The sequence below is a fragment of the Aythya marila genome (genome assembly GCF_965140915.1).
Source record: "Aythya marila genome assembly, chromosome: 1".
Taxonomy (NCBI): Eukaryota; Metazoa; Chordata; class Aves; order Anseriformes; family Anatidae; genus Aythya; species Aythya marila.
In genome coordinates this window covers 1,092,813-1,106,076 of record NC_139042.1, presented here as the reverse complement: position 1 = coordinate 1,106,076, position 13,264 = coordinate 1,092,813, and the positions used below count along the sequence as shown (strand labels likewise).

At 47.6% G+C, this 13,264-nt stretch overlaps 1 protein-coding gene across 1 annotated transcript in view; it reads left to right on the top strand.

The window, feature by feature from the left end:
• LOC309891793 (disintegrin and metalloproteinase domain-containing protein 9-like) overlaps nucleotides 1-8,164 on the top strand; it is a gene marked incomplete at its 5' end in the record, with an annotated part of 30,865 nt that extends 22,701 nt beyond the window's left edge. Inside the window, 6 exons of the mRNA XM_082784638.1 lie at nucleotides 163-346; nucleotides 1,430-1,507; nucleotides 3,279-3,390; nucleotides 4,848-4,956; nucleotides 5,981-6,035; nucleotides 7,970-8,164. Of these exons, the coding sequence (XP_082640764.1) occupies nucleotides 163-346; nucleotides 1,430-1,507; nucleotides 3,279-3,390; nucleotides 4,848-4,956; nucleotides 5,981-6,035; nucleotides 7,970-8,008 (577 nt within the window). The 3' untranslated portion in view covers nucleotides 8,009-8,164. The remainder of the gene's footprint in view (nucleotides 1-162; nucleotides 347-1,429; nucleotides 1,508-3,278; nucleotides 3,391-4,847; nucleotides 4,957-5,980; nucleotides 6,036-7,969) is intronic.
• Between the last annotated feature and the right edge of the window lie 5,100 nt (nucleotides 8,165-13,264).

The window sequence follows — 13,264 nt, the reverse complement described above, 5'->3', positions numbered from 1 at the left end:
CTGTAACCTCTGACCATGCCCGGATTGCTCCAAGGGTGTGAGCTGGAAGAGGCCAAAACCACAGCAGGGTGCTCGGACAGCCAGCAGCACGGGTCAGCACATCCTCGGATGTCTTCACACACCTTGCAGCAGCCTGTCTGTCCGTCCGTCTGTCTGTCTTAGGAACATCCTCTGCGGGAGAGTGCAGTGTGCCAACATTAAACGAGTGCCGGTCCGGCAAGACGGCGAGACCGTGGTGCAGACCACCGTGAACAACGAGCTGTGCTGGGGGCTGGAGTTCCACCTGCCCCTGGACACGCCTGACGAAGGCTCGGTGAAAGACGGCACCTCGTGCGGGAGGAACAAGGTACCCATGGATGGCCAGGGAATACAGGGATGGAATAGGATGGAGGTTAAATGGAAGGATTTGTTCCTAAAGAAAATGTTGATGATCTCCAAGATAAGCTCCAAAGTGTTAAAGGCTCCTTTTAGAGGGGGAAAAATCCCAGCATGTCACTTTGGCATTTGTTCTTGGCTTTTTTCTTCTTCTTCTCAGGCATGAAAGATTCTCCTCTTCTTTTGAAGCTACTAACCAAAGTCAAAGTTTATCTGTTGCACATAAAAAAAGAATTTTAAATGTTCTTCCAAGAACAGGGCTCACTCCTTCCCTTTGACCCACACAGAAAGCTGAAGACCTGTCAAGCTGGTGACAGACTAAAGGATCAGTTCCCTGCTGTCATATGGCAGCAAAAATACCTCTAAGAAAAGCCCAGGCACTGAGTTCCACCAAAAGAGAAGGAGCTCGTCAGTGCTGGCTTCAGCAGAGTTCCCCTTTCAGGAGAGATGGGACTCATACCACCCACCAAATGCAAATAGTTTTCCCCAAACTAACTAATTTGCAAGGCAAAAAGCCAAAAGTGTAACTCCTCCGGTCTCCTCCTGCCCAGAGGAGATACTTGGGTGCCTCCTGGAGATATGAGGATGCTCCAGGTGAGTCACTGAGCAAACAAAACCCCTTCTGTACTTCCAAGGCCTTGTTCGTGTCATAGAGACTGGACAGGACGAGACAGGAGCCTACTAAAATTGGCACAACTGTCAGATTTTTTTCAGCTCTGAATTACTCCTGAGGTAGAAGAGGTTTCGGTGCCTTTTGTAGCCCTCAGTGGGTTTGTTCCACCTCCCTTTTGTTTGTCTTTTGTTCCATCTCTTCGGTTTCTCTTGACCCTGGAAGCAAAGACCTTCATTTTATATTCCCCTGGTGCTTGTTTGGAGAGAGGGGATGAAAAGCCTCGGATGAAATGAAATGAAATGAGTGAGAAGACTTGCTGGGCCGTTTCTCAGTAATTTTATCCCAATTCGGCAGTCAGTGCCCTTTCCTGGCATCTGTCATTTCACCTTTTCACCGATGTAGACTTGTTTCTTTCTGCAATAAATCTGTCTCCTTCTGCAGATATGTATAAACAGGACGTGTGTCAGTGCAGCTTTTCTCAACAGCGATTGCACAGAGAAACAGTGCAATGGCAAAGGGGTAAGTAGCAAACCTCCAAGTATCCTTTAAACAGCAGCGTATATGAAATGTAAATTTGTCTCTCAAAAGCATCAGTGGAAGCCCATAAAGGTTTCCGGATCAGTAGCACAAAAAATATTTTGTTTTTCACCCATGGTTTCCTCCCAGATCGTGCTCTGACAGTCCACAGCTCTTGATAGCAGCGTTCATCGCTTACTTCTACCTCTTGTCTTCTTTGTTCCCTCGAATGTTGTAAAAGCTGACTTCTACATCGTAACGCTTCATCCTTCATTGCACCTGTCAGTGCTACTGAATTTAAATTAGCTGGGGCTTGAGAGATCTTCTGAAAGATGCATGCTCGGTTATACAACGCTGTTTTCCTCGCAAGTAGCACAGAAATGGCAGATTTTGTACGACACGGGCTGCACTTCATCTTCCATAAAACCTACATTTCAGGCACTAATACTGGCAGAATTATTTCACGTGTCAGTTTTTTTCTGTGATGTCACTTTCAGGGTACCCATCCCTCTTTCCTGATAGACGTTGTAGGCGAGCAGGAGATGTGTCTGGGGAAAGTCTGGGGAAGATTTGCTGTTGTGGGGCCTTTAGCTGTAGTATCAGGGGGAATCTGTAAGAAAAATCATGCTGGAAACCCAGAGCTGGAGGAATCTGTTGTCTCCTTTTCTTCTGTTACCACGAGCTGCAGTTGGTTGGTCCACCTTTAGTTATGTTCTTGGTAAAAGGTAGTTGGACTAACCGTGTCTTTTTGCTGTCTCTGGAGAGAGAAGGGTTTATGACCCCAAAAGACACATGCTTTTTCCTCGGGAAGCAGTTCTCCGAACTAAGAACCCTCGAAATGTAATAATTATTGCTCTGTATGGCTGAGGCTGCAATGAAAAGGAGTGAAGAAAGCAAACCTCCACCCTGCCACTGCAGGGAAGGGGAGCAAAACGTCACTCGAAGCCCAGCTGCTGTGTTTGTGCCTTTACCTGGGAAAGCGAGCAATTTTGGGATGGGGCAGCAGAGCTCTGGGTCTGTACAGCCAAACAGTATCACGGCCCTGGGCTAACAGCAAACCATGCAAAATCAGCCAGCCAGCATCTAAAGAGAGCTAAAAAAGCTCACCTGGCACCGGCTGGCCCCGCAGCACGAGCCGGCAGCGGGGTGAGGTCCCATCTGGTGAGCAGCGCAGCCTGCACAGCCAAGGGAGTCAGGGCTTTATCTGGTAGCAAAAGCCCTGATTTCTGAGTCACATGGAGGTGACAAATTCACTTGGGATGTGTTTGTGACATTTCATGACAGAAATAGGGACATTTGCAAGAGCAGGGTAGCTCTGCAGTTGATAAAGACTACGAAAGTGCTTTCCAAATCTGCAGCGCAAACAGCTTGAGGATTGCAAAAAGCACTCCTACCGAGCTGGCAAAAAGGCAGACGTAACCATCTTTCCCCTTCTGCGTGCTGCCACCTCCTCCCTGCTGTGCCTGCAGCCTGTCTCAGCAGGACCAACTCTGCGGGGATGGGTCGGGGACTCCCACTGCCCTCACGTCACCGCCGCAGCAGAAACCTAATGATAGGTACAAGCAAAAAAGCCCCTGACAGCCCGTGATCAAGGGATCCTGTCCATCAGCTGTACATGAGCATTTCCATGCTGGCAGCTCAAGGAGAGGAGCAAATTTACCCCAGGCTGTGGAGCTCATCCTGCCCTTCGCTGCCGGTCCTGCCGCGACGCCGCGCTGCCACACGGTGTTTCTCTGTCTTTCATGCCATAAAATATTTATTTATTTTCTTCTAGGTGTGCAACAACAAGAAAAACTGCCACTGCGATTTTGGGTGGGCCCCTCCAGACTGCAAGCAGGAAGGATTTGGAGGCAGCGTCGACAGCGGCCCACCTCCTTCGTACTACTGTAAGCGCGGTGGGGTGGGACCGCCCTGCACATCACACTGCCTCTCTTGGCATTATTTGCTCTTGGATAAGCTCAGAAGTTCCCCACCTGTATTTCCAAATCATTCCAGGCTTGGTTCAGGCATCTCTTTCTCCCTTCCTATTTAAATACATCAGATTTGGGCTTGCCGGTCTTTGTAGGTCCCTTCCAACTGAACTATTCTGTTCTGTTCTATTCTAATTTATTCTATTCTAATTTATTCTATTCTAATTTATTCTATTTTTTTTCCTCTTATCTCACTTCTTTTTACCCCTCCAGTTGTGCTTGCCTTGCCTGCCTCTCTCTGACTACTCTCAGGGCACCCAGAGGAACTGCAGATCGATTCCATTAAGCACAGGGGCCAACGAGCCAGCCCACGGTTCATTAAGACAGCTGATGAGGAGTGTCTTTTGAGCTCATCAGAACCCTCTTAGGAGAATCTTCCTTTCCTCTTAACAGAGATCTCCAGCAGAGCTTCAATCCTGGGAGAACAGGGCATAAATAAATATTTTCCTGGCACGTACCCCTGAGATTTACCCTTCTGCTTTCCTATATATTATGGGCAATAACTTGCTGATGAGCAGAACGCCACAGTCACTCAGCAGCACTCCAAAACCCGACTGCTGGCAGCTTTCAGGCTCTTCCCTGACCCTCTTTGCTCATCAGTTCTGCTGCTGATGAAGAATGATGAGATTTTTCTGCTGCTTATTTGGCCGGGCTGATGGCAAGTCGCTCGAGCGGTAATAGGCCCAATGGCACTGCAGAAATCAAGCTCTTCTGGGCAATTAACATCTTTAATGCTGAATCAGCTGTTCCTGAAACATCAACCCATCGTGATACTTCACCTGCTGGCGTGGCGGTGAAAATGCCCAAGTGGCAACGTCGTGCTCCTCTCAATTCGTGGAGAAAGGCCAACGCCAAGTTTTAGGATCCTGCTGGAGTCTTCCTGGTGGCTGGAGGCGTGCTGGGAGGAGCGAGCCCTTTTCCACCTTCCCTAAGAACAACCTCCCATTCTCCTCCAGACACTAACTACAGGCTGGAGCCTCAGCCATTAGCAGAAGTAGATGTTCAGCTCAAATTTCTTATCCGCTATATCTGGGTATTTCCTCATCTGTGTGCCCTTATCAAGGAACAACCTAGGAAGCTTTCCATTTTTTTCCCAACCTCACTGGTTATCCTCGAGCTCCTTACCACGCAGTCCCAAAAAGAATCCTTGCTTCCAGGCCTATGTAGTGTTATTTTACCCCCTGTGCTGCGTACCTCAAGGCTTTTGATTGTTTCTGAGAGTGATGCAAATGCTGGTGGCTCCCAAGCAGGCAGTGGTGGAGGTGCCTCGGAGACCTGAGCCCTTTCTTCTCCATTTCTTCCCTTTTTGTGCCAGAAACGCCTGGTGTGCGCAGAGCATAACATTCTCTTTTTCTGTCTTCCTTTCCAATCAGGGGGAACTGTGAAGAATATGGGAAAAGCTTCTGGGACGCTGTTTTTACTCTTCTTGGTTTTGGGCATTTTGGTGTACAAGAGGGCTGAAATCATGGACTACATCCGAAGGTAGGTGACGCTCCAACAATTAACAATTTCTAACCAAGGTTCTCGGCATTTCTTTGTTCCCTGCACAATACTGGCCACCTCTCTTGAGAACCAAGTTTCTCTTGCTTCAAAGACAACGCAGAGGAATGCAACCGGGAGTGCTCCGGGCTGGGAACAAAGCCTTGTCACAGCTGCCTCGTATCCAGAAATGGCAGCAAGAGCTTAACATTTTTTAATCCATTCTGGCATTTTTTTAAAAGGTTTCCATAGAAGTTTTGAAATGAAAATCGCTGTCTAACTTCAGGGTAATTTTTCATATAGTTCTGTTTGTTTTGTTTTGTTTTCTAAGTGGCTCTTCCTTTTTTTCTCTTTGGAAATTTATAGTTCAATTCATTTACTTTTTCCTTTGAGGTTTGGGAAAAAAAAAAAAAAGAAAAAAAGGGCAAACAAAAGTTGAAAAAAGAGAAAGGTTTTAAAATAGTGTGCAGAGGATAAATGCTGTCTTATCCTCTTACTGGTTTGCACATTTTTCCCAGGTCAAATGGCTTTATAAGCTTAACTGAAAGAATATGGGAATGCGACTACAGGCGGGGAGAACGTTCCAAATCCCACAGCAGAAAACGAAAGCTGGCATTCCCCTCGATGGTCTCTGCACATCCACATGCTTCAGATTTGCCGGGCTAATTTATTGTGCCAAGAAGCAGGATGAACAGAAGTTCGTTCCGCTCTTGGCAGCGGGACTGCCTAGCACCCAGCCACCCTCCAGTACAACCAGTCTGGGTATCTCCACCCCATGCTGGAGTCCCCAGAGCAGCTCTAAGAAATGCTTCCCCCCTTGCCCCGGTGATCTGTGGTGTCTCTGGGTCTTGGGGAGGAGATGGGGTTTAACTTCACACTTCTGCTTTCTTGTCGTTTTACGTATCCATGCCACAGAATGTGATTTTGGGAAAACAGCCAGCATTTCTCATAAGGTACCTGCACCTTTTTCTGCATGAAATCCCTGCCCAAAGCTCTGTTCCCTGAGAACTTTGACTTTCCCTTATAGGTGGCAGCTCAGAAGACAGGAAAAAAGACGTGAGACCACTCCTTCTTCAAAAGAGGTAAGAGGTCCTCCCATTCCCAGTTAAAAACAACATTTGTGAAGGGGTTTGGAGCGCTGCAACTTCTCCATTCTCTCCTCACATCTTTTTCCTTTCTCAGTAAGTGTTGCTCCCCCTCTTCTGTCAGTCCAAGTTGAAAGGTGCCAGGGAGGACAAAAACAGAGCTCAAATGCTCAGCAGCGTAACTGCAGAAATTTGTTTTGGTTTAGGTCAAAAGGCAGTTTAATGTAAAAATACCAAGTTCCTCCAAATAGAAGCGTGTTCAGACTGATTGCTTCAAGAGCTGACATCAGCATCACAACACAGCTGCAGAAAGCCCAAACAAAATTCCAGGGCTTGTCAGAAAACAAGAATTATGTCCACCTCGGAGCGAATACAAGATCTCTGCCGAAACGACAAAAATCAGACTTTGCAGTGTGCGGGCCTCTGCTCTGGTTGTGGCCGTGGGGTTTTCCTGCAGTGCCCACGGCTGCTCGGCGAGGCTGCAGCAACGGGGCTCGTCTGAACCAAGTCAAAGCTGCTTCATCAGATCAGCTTTTCCAAGGAAAAACTCCCTCGGTAAATACATGAATAAGTCCTGCCTCGTCTAGTTACGAATGCAGAAGAAAAAAGGGGAAGGAACTGGAAAAGAGAAAATAGGAAGAAGGAAAAAAAATGATGGCCTCAACTCAAGCCACGTGTGCAGGAGGCTGAGAAGAGCCCTGGGATCAGAAATTCCTGGTCTTCAGGAAGAAAATGGAAGATGCTGGTCCTATCATTTGAAGAGGTGACTGAGGGGGATTATATTGGGTACTAAGCCCCACGTACATCCAAGGCAACCACAATTCAGGCCTGACTTTTTAGGTTTATTGTGGGCAGAACAAGAAGTGACGTGACTAAACTGCCACGTGATATTTCGGGTAGGAAAAAGTGACAAAAAAAAACAAACGCTGAATTTCTTTTTAAATTGCACTGAAGAGTCCACTACATCTTACAGAACAAGCAAACTTTGACACAGATGGGAAAACTTACTTTTTTTCTGTCGATAGTTAATTAAAGTCTGGCAGTTGTTGTCTCGAGATGCTGATGAAATCCAGCCCTGGACATAGCGCAAAGGAGACTGGATAGAAAACACGATTAACCAAAATTTTAGCAGAGTGTGAGCATGACCTGCAAAACAAGAGGGGAGCAGAAAAGGGAGGCTAGGGAAGGTATGCTGCCTGCTGTCTTTGTTGCTAATCCATCATACGTGGACTCTAAACATGTCACAGGAGTCTAGAAGCGACAGATTTGATAAAATGCATGTATATAAATTCTGCTGAGGACACGCAGTGTAAGAATTGCACTGCAATTTTGCACACTCTATGAGAAAGAAAAGCCATTAAACACGGGAGAACACCAGGGAAACACTGAGGCACCAGGGAAGAGGTTGGAAACTGCAGCCCAGGGAACAGAAGCGAAGACAGGAGGTGCCTGGCAGGTAATATCCTGTAATATTCTGAGGAATGCAATATCCCAAGAAATGTCCTCTCATATATAGAGTTATACACACAGCACAGCAATGAACTGGCTCAGATCGAGGCCCATCGAAGCAGCACCTTCTCTCCAGCGTGCAGACAGCCTGGGGAAAGCCTCGCCACGGAGAGCTGATCCTTGTCCCAAGAAGCTCTGCTGATGGCCACTGCTTGCTTCATTCAGAGGTCTTTTTGGATCCACCCTCCACAAAACGTGTCCACTCTGAACCTGCTCCTCCTCCCGTGGATCCCAGGGCTGTGAAATTCACACACAAAAAAGGTCTTCGTTCACTCTCTGAAGCGTGTCTTTCCAACAAATACAACTGCTCCATTATATACGTCTTAAAATATGAACACTGGGCTCTGTATCATCAGCTCGTTAACAAAATAACCTCCAATAAGTAGAGTAAATTGCGCTGACATTCACGTTTTGTTTTTCAGGAGAGCCTGGCAGAAGGAGACAGAAGTCCTACAGATTAAGCCAGAGCAGGGCCTCTTTGCAGGACACAAGCCCCCGAAGGATGGAAACAGCCTACAGAGGGCTCTGAACGCAGCCCCACGTACCGCTGGCTTTGTGGGAACTGGCCGTGCTTCCCAAACCTGTCACGTTAGTTTTGGTTTTGTTCCGCTTTAAATAACATTACCTCCACTGAAATAAACAATTTTCCTTCCGATTTCTGTTGGTGGTAAATCCCTTATCTGCTAGGAGGCTGGGCTCCAGGCATCTCAGAGGTTTCCAGCTCTGGTCCAGCCGTCTCTGGTCCTGACCTGGAGAAGGTGAAAGAAAGAACAACCATTTATTTGACCCCATAGGCATAAAAGAAGAAAAAAAAATATTGCATTTCTCTTTGAAATGCTCACCCCTGGACACACAGGGCCATGCAGCTGCCTTGTGAGGGTCTGCCTTGCAGTGGGCTGCGGCCATAGGGATGTCCACGAGGTCTCCTGCGTTCAAAAGCTGAACGAGAACAAGGAACTGGAAGCAATATTGTGCCTGCACCTCACCCACATGAGTGATCCGACACAAACTGCTGGCAGCAATTCCTGTTCTGACTTTCAGTCTCCAAAAATGCAATGGGAGATTTGACCAACTACAGTCCTGCATCCCGATGAGCTTCCCATAAAGGCAGCCCCACTGCAGGCTGGGTTCCTGAGCAAAGCATACAAGCACCAACATACTCATTCTTTATATTTCCAGCCTTTTTTTCTCCCAAATCCTTCAGGTACTGTTCCTTTTTGAGGAAGGAGCCCTCACTCCTAAACCCTGGTTTCAAAACCAGCCTGCAAGTAGGCAGGTCTACCAAACTTCCCAATAATTCATCTATGCAAGGTTGCTAAAGGATTAGGAGGGGTGATGACTTTTGGTGTGCAGCCCACAGGAGCATGAAAGGATGCTGAGTACCTGCAACTTGAGGAGCAGCTCGCTTCAGCAGGTACCTCATTGTACCCCTCTGGCCATCACCTCTGCTGCATCCAAGAAATCTGTGCATTTAGGAACTTCTTCACCAAGTAATGGATGTTCTTAAGGTCCCTGGGGTACTAAACAGGAAAAAAAAATCTTTAACTGTTGGATAAATACCAAAAAAAAGGCATACAAAAAGTCAGGTTTTGCTTACTAGAAGATGTTGGAGCAAGTAAAACAACAGCAACAGTGTCATGAAAAACACAAATAGGAGGTACCTATGGGTGGCTTCAGCCATAAATAAGCAACGACAACCTCAGCCTTTGCTGGCTTCATCCTCAAGACTTCAAGGCTGAGCAGTACGTTTCGTGGATAAGCACACCCTGCACACAAGGAGTCTCTGAAAATCCGCCTAGTAAAATCTCTTTGATGAATACCGAGCCTTTCCTCCAGCCTTTCATCAGCTCTCGGTTTTCAGCTCTGCCAGGTCTGACATCTTCCCACGTGAAGATTCAGGATCAGAAAGGAGGTGATTTCTCTCGCGAGTTCAGAGAACAGAGCTGAAAGCAGCGCCTCCAGATTTCACAAAACCAAGGACTTGACTCCTCAGGAGGGGTTCGCTGAGCTTTTTTTGTGGGGCTCAGCAGCCAGGCTCAGCTCCCAGCAGCGGAGTTTGGCCCTCGAGGTCAGCTGGCATCCTGCACGTGGATCACAGATTGCCAAGCTCCTTCCCCCTGCACTCAAACTGTGATAAAAACGACTATCTACCCACAGATATCACTTGTGCATGACAGTAGCAATTCTTAGGAAAGCCTTGTTTAACTGATGGGAGGATTTTTTCCACATATGCAAGTGCATGTCGTTTTCTGCATCGCCATCTGGGGCAATGCTCATGTCAGCTAATCCCACACGGTGCCTGCAGACTCAGGGCTCTCTCGAGCTCTGGAAGAGTTTTCCCAGAAATACCCAGACCTCAAGAGCTGCTCATTTTGCTTTGTTAGTGTTTCTTCCTGGCCACGAAAGCTGAAGATTTCACCCCGTGCTGTTCCACTTCTGAGGAAGGGCTGATCTGTGGATCTGCACAGCAGACTCGAACTCCTCTGGTGGCACTGCCAGGCTCTTCTGATCCACCGAGGTCCTTGCTTCAGCTGTGCCAAAACTGGAACACAAGTGGGCAACACTTCATTAATACAAAAGGTGTTACCCTGCAGCATTGTTCCTTCAAAATCCCTTCCAATTTAAGCAATTTCTGGGGTACAGCAACAGCAGCAGTCCGTGTGGGGCTGCACACACACGTGTGCACTCCACGTGGGGACAAATCCCTGTTTTGTGGAAAAGCTACAGGGAATTAAGGCCAAATAATGTTCTGTGCCTCTTTTCAAGCTTCCGAGGGTGGCTTTTCTATAGGAATAGTAACTGGAAATAGTATTTTTATCCTTGTGAATAACTACTGTGTACCATTCAGACTGAAGACGGCTTCGACATCCAGCAGGCAAATACCATCTCATCTCATTTAGAGAGTATGTCAGGTCTCACACTCAACATTTCCATTCCTGGGTCCTTTCACAGTTTTCTTCCCCAACCTACGTGTCTCCAAGGCTGCCCAAACCCTGAAACAGTGCTGAGCCTGTGGGCAGGGAGAAGCAGCTAAGGCTGGTGTGTGCTCTGAGTCTCCTTCACTTTGCCAGGCTCTCACCCTTTCCTTTCCCATTTCTCCTCCTCTCTGCTCTCACGTCCTGCTGGAATTGCAGCGTGCGCCCACATGGGCAGTTGTCCAGCTCAGGCTAAGCTCCTGTCCTGCAGCTAATAAATACAAATATAAATAAATAAATAAAAATAAATGCAAATGAGAAGAAAGTTAACAGGACAAGGTGATGAAGGGATGAGCTCTGAACCCACTGACTGCCACACCTCTTGCATTCTCAAGTGCAGCTGATATTATTACAGCTTTAATTTAAATTTAATCTAAGCAGGTTCATATAAAAAATAAAATTAAAAAAAAAATCAGAGTCCTCTTTCAGATTCTTCACAAGATGCTACATCAAATTTTTATTCTTGAATCATAGCATGTAGAAAGAATAGGTAAGACAAGGTTCTTAGCGAATTTGAGACTGTTCAGATATTTTACAAAAATAATGTGAATGAAAAACCTTTTCCTCTGTACATGAGAATTCTTGCTACTCTTTCTTCAAACAAAATATAATAAATACCAGCGTATCTCTAAGTGACAAAGTGGAGATTTCAGGAATGTAACCACAGGTGAGAAGTGTCAACCAGATCCACTCCCTGCTTGCAGTGCCTTTTGGCCAAAGGCAGGGGTCTGGCTTTTGGTCCTTGTTTTCATGGCTTTTCTGCCTTTCTACCTGCTCTTGTTGCTTCTTTCTTGCTCAATTCTGTACTGACAGCCCCGAATTAGCCCTGAGCACAGAGTTCAGATGGCACAGCTCACTCAGACTGCAGCAGCCTGAAGGGATCGTGTCACCCGGGGTGTCCTGCCACCTCTCCGAGGACACCAAGGTCCCAGAAAATCACCCAAATCATCCTCCTTCCTCTGACAACTGGTGCAGGACTGGCATTGACAGTGTGCTGAAAAGCGAGGGGAAAATAAATGGCAACAGAACATCAGATAATATAGGAGACACTGTACAGATTAAAAGGTTCACGTTCAGATGGATTTGTGTAGAAGCAGTGTTTATCTGATTACTGCACAGCCACCTCCGAAGCCGTAGGCTGCCACCTTGCAGTGTTACAGAAAATAGGCACTGCTTGCCTCACGGCACCACGCGTGCCAGCTAAACCCTGGCCAGAAGACTGAAAAAGCACAATAATCTGTATGCTCAACAAGCTTCAAATTATCACGAGTGATCCCGAAGCATCACTGCTACAGACAGCGAGCCCACAGCTGGAAGCAAGCTCCAAACCCCTGGCATCTGATCGGAACTTGTGCTTGAATAAATGAATTTACTGGGGAGAAATCGACCATCTTCTGACACAGTCAGCTCACGGCGAGGCCCAGCTTCGCCGTCTCCATTCGGACAGCATCCTCTTGGCACGGGCACCAAAATCTGTGGTAACACACAGCACTTCTGGCAGGAAAATAGCAAAGTACTTAACGGCGACTGACGTCTTTGTCAAAAACAAAAACAGCAACACCAGTAAGGAAGTGCTGGCTGGAAACCAGTGCATAACCCTCACATTACACACAGAGGAACTGGTGTAAAGGGCAGAGGTTACGCTGGGTTTGCAGCTCATAAGGACTTGGCAGGCTTCTGAATTTATCCCCACCTGCACCTAGGGGGTCCTGCACCTAGAGGGGAATAACCCCAAGCACCAGTACGGGCTGGGGGCTGACCTGCTGGAGAGCAGCTCTGCAGGGAGGGACCTAGGAATCCTGGTGGGCAGCAGGCTGACCACAAGTTGTTTTGGGCCAAGAAGGCCGACAATATCTTGGGCTGCATTCGGAAGAGTGTTGCCAGCAGGTCAAGGGAGGTGATCCTGCCCCTCTGCTCAGCCCTGGTGGGGAGTGTATGTCCAGTTTTGGGCTCCCCAGCACAAGAGGGACATGGAGCTACTGGATCGAGTCCAGAGGATGGCTATGAAGATGATGAGAGGAGTGGAGCAGCTGATACAGAAGGACAGGCTGAGAGGACTGGGCCTGCTTAGCCTGCAAAAGCAAAGACTGAGGGGAGACCTCATTAATGTGTATAAATATCTGAGGCGAGGTGGCAAGAGCATGGAGCCGGTCTCTTTTCAGTAGGGCCCAGTGACAGGATGAGAGACAACGGGCACAAACTGAAATACAGGAGGTTACGGCTCAATATGAGGGGGGACTTCTGTACTGGGAGGGTGACAGAGCACTGGGACAGCTTGCCCAGAGAGGCTGTGCAGTCTCCTTCTCTAGAGATACTCAAAATCCGCCTGGGGCCATCCTGTGCAAGGTGCTCTAGGTGATCCTGCTCGGCAGGGGGGGCGAGCTAGATGATCTTCAGAGGTCCCTGCCAACCTCGGCCATTTGGGGATTCTGTGATACCGTGGTGTTTGTGAGAAGGACATACGGCCATGGGCACTGTAGTGTTTGTGAAGAGGACTCATATAACCGTAGGCATGGCAGTGCCTATGAACAGGACATTGTTAGAGGGGAATATTGAGGTGTTTGTGAAGGGATATATATCAGGGGCACTGCAGTGTCTGTGAAGGGACATATAGCTGTGGGCACTGTGGAGTTTGAGAAGGGAGACATAGCTGTGAGTATTGTTTATAAGAGGGGAAAAACACATAGCTGTGGATATCGAAGTGTTTGTGAAGGGACATATAGCTGTGGGCACTGCAGTGTT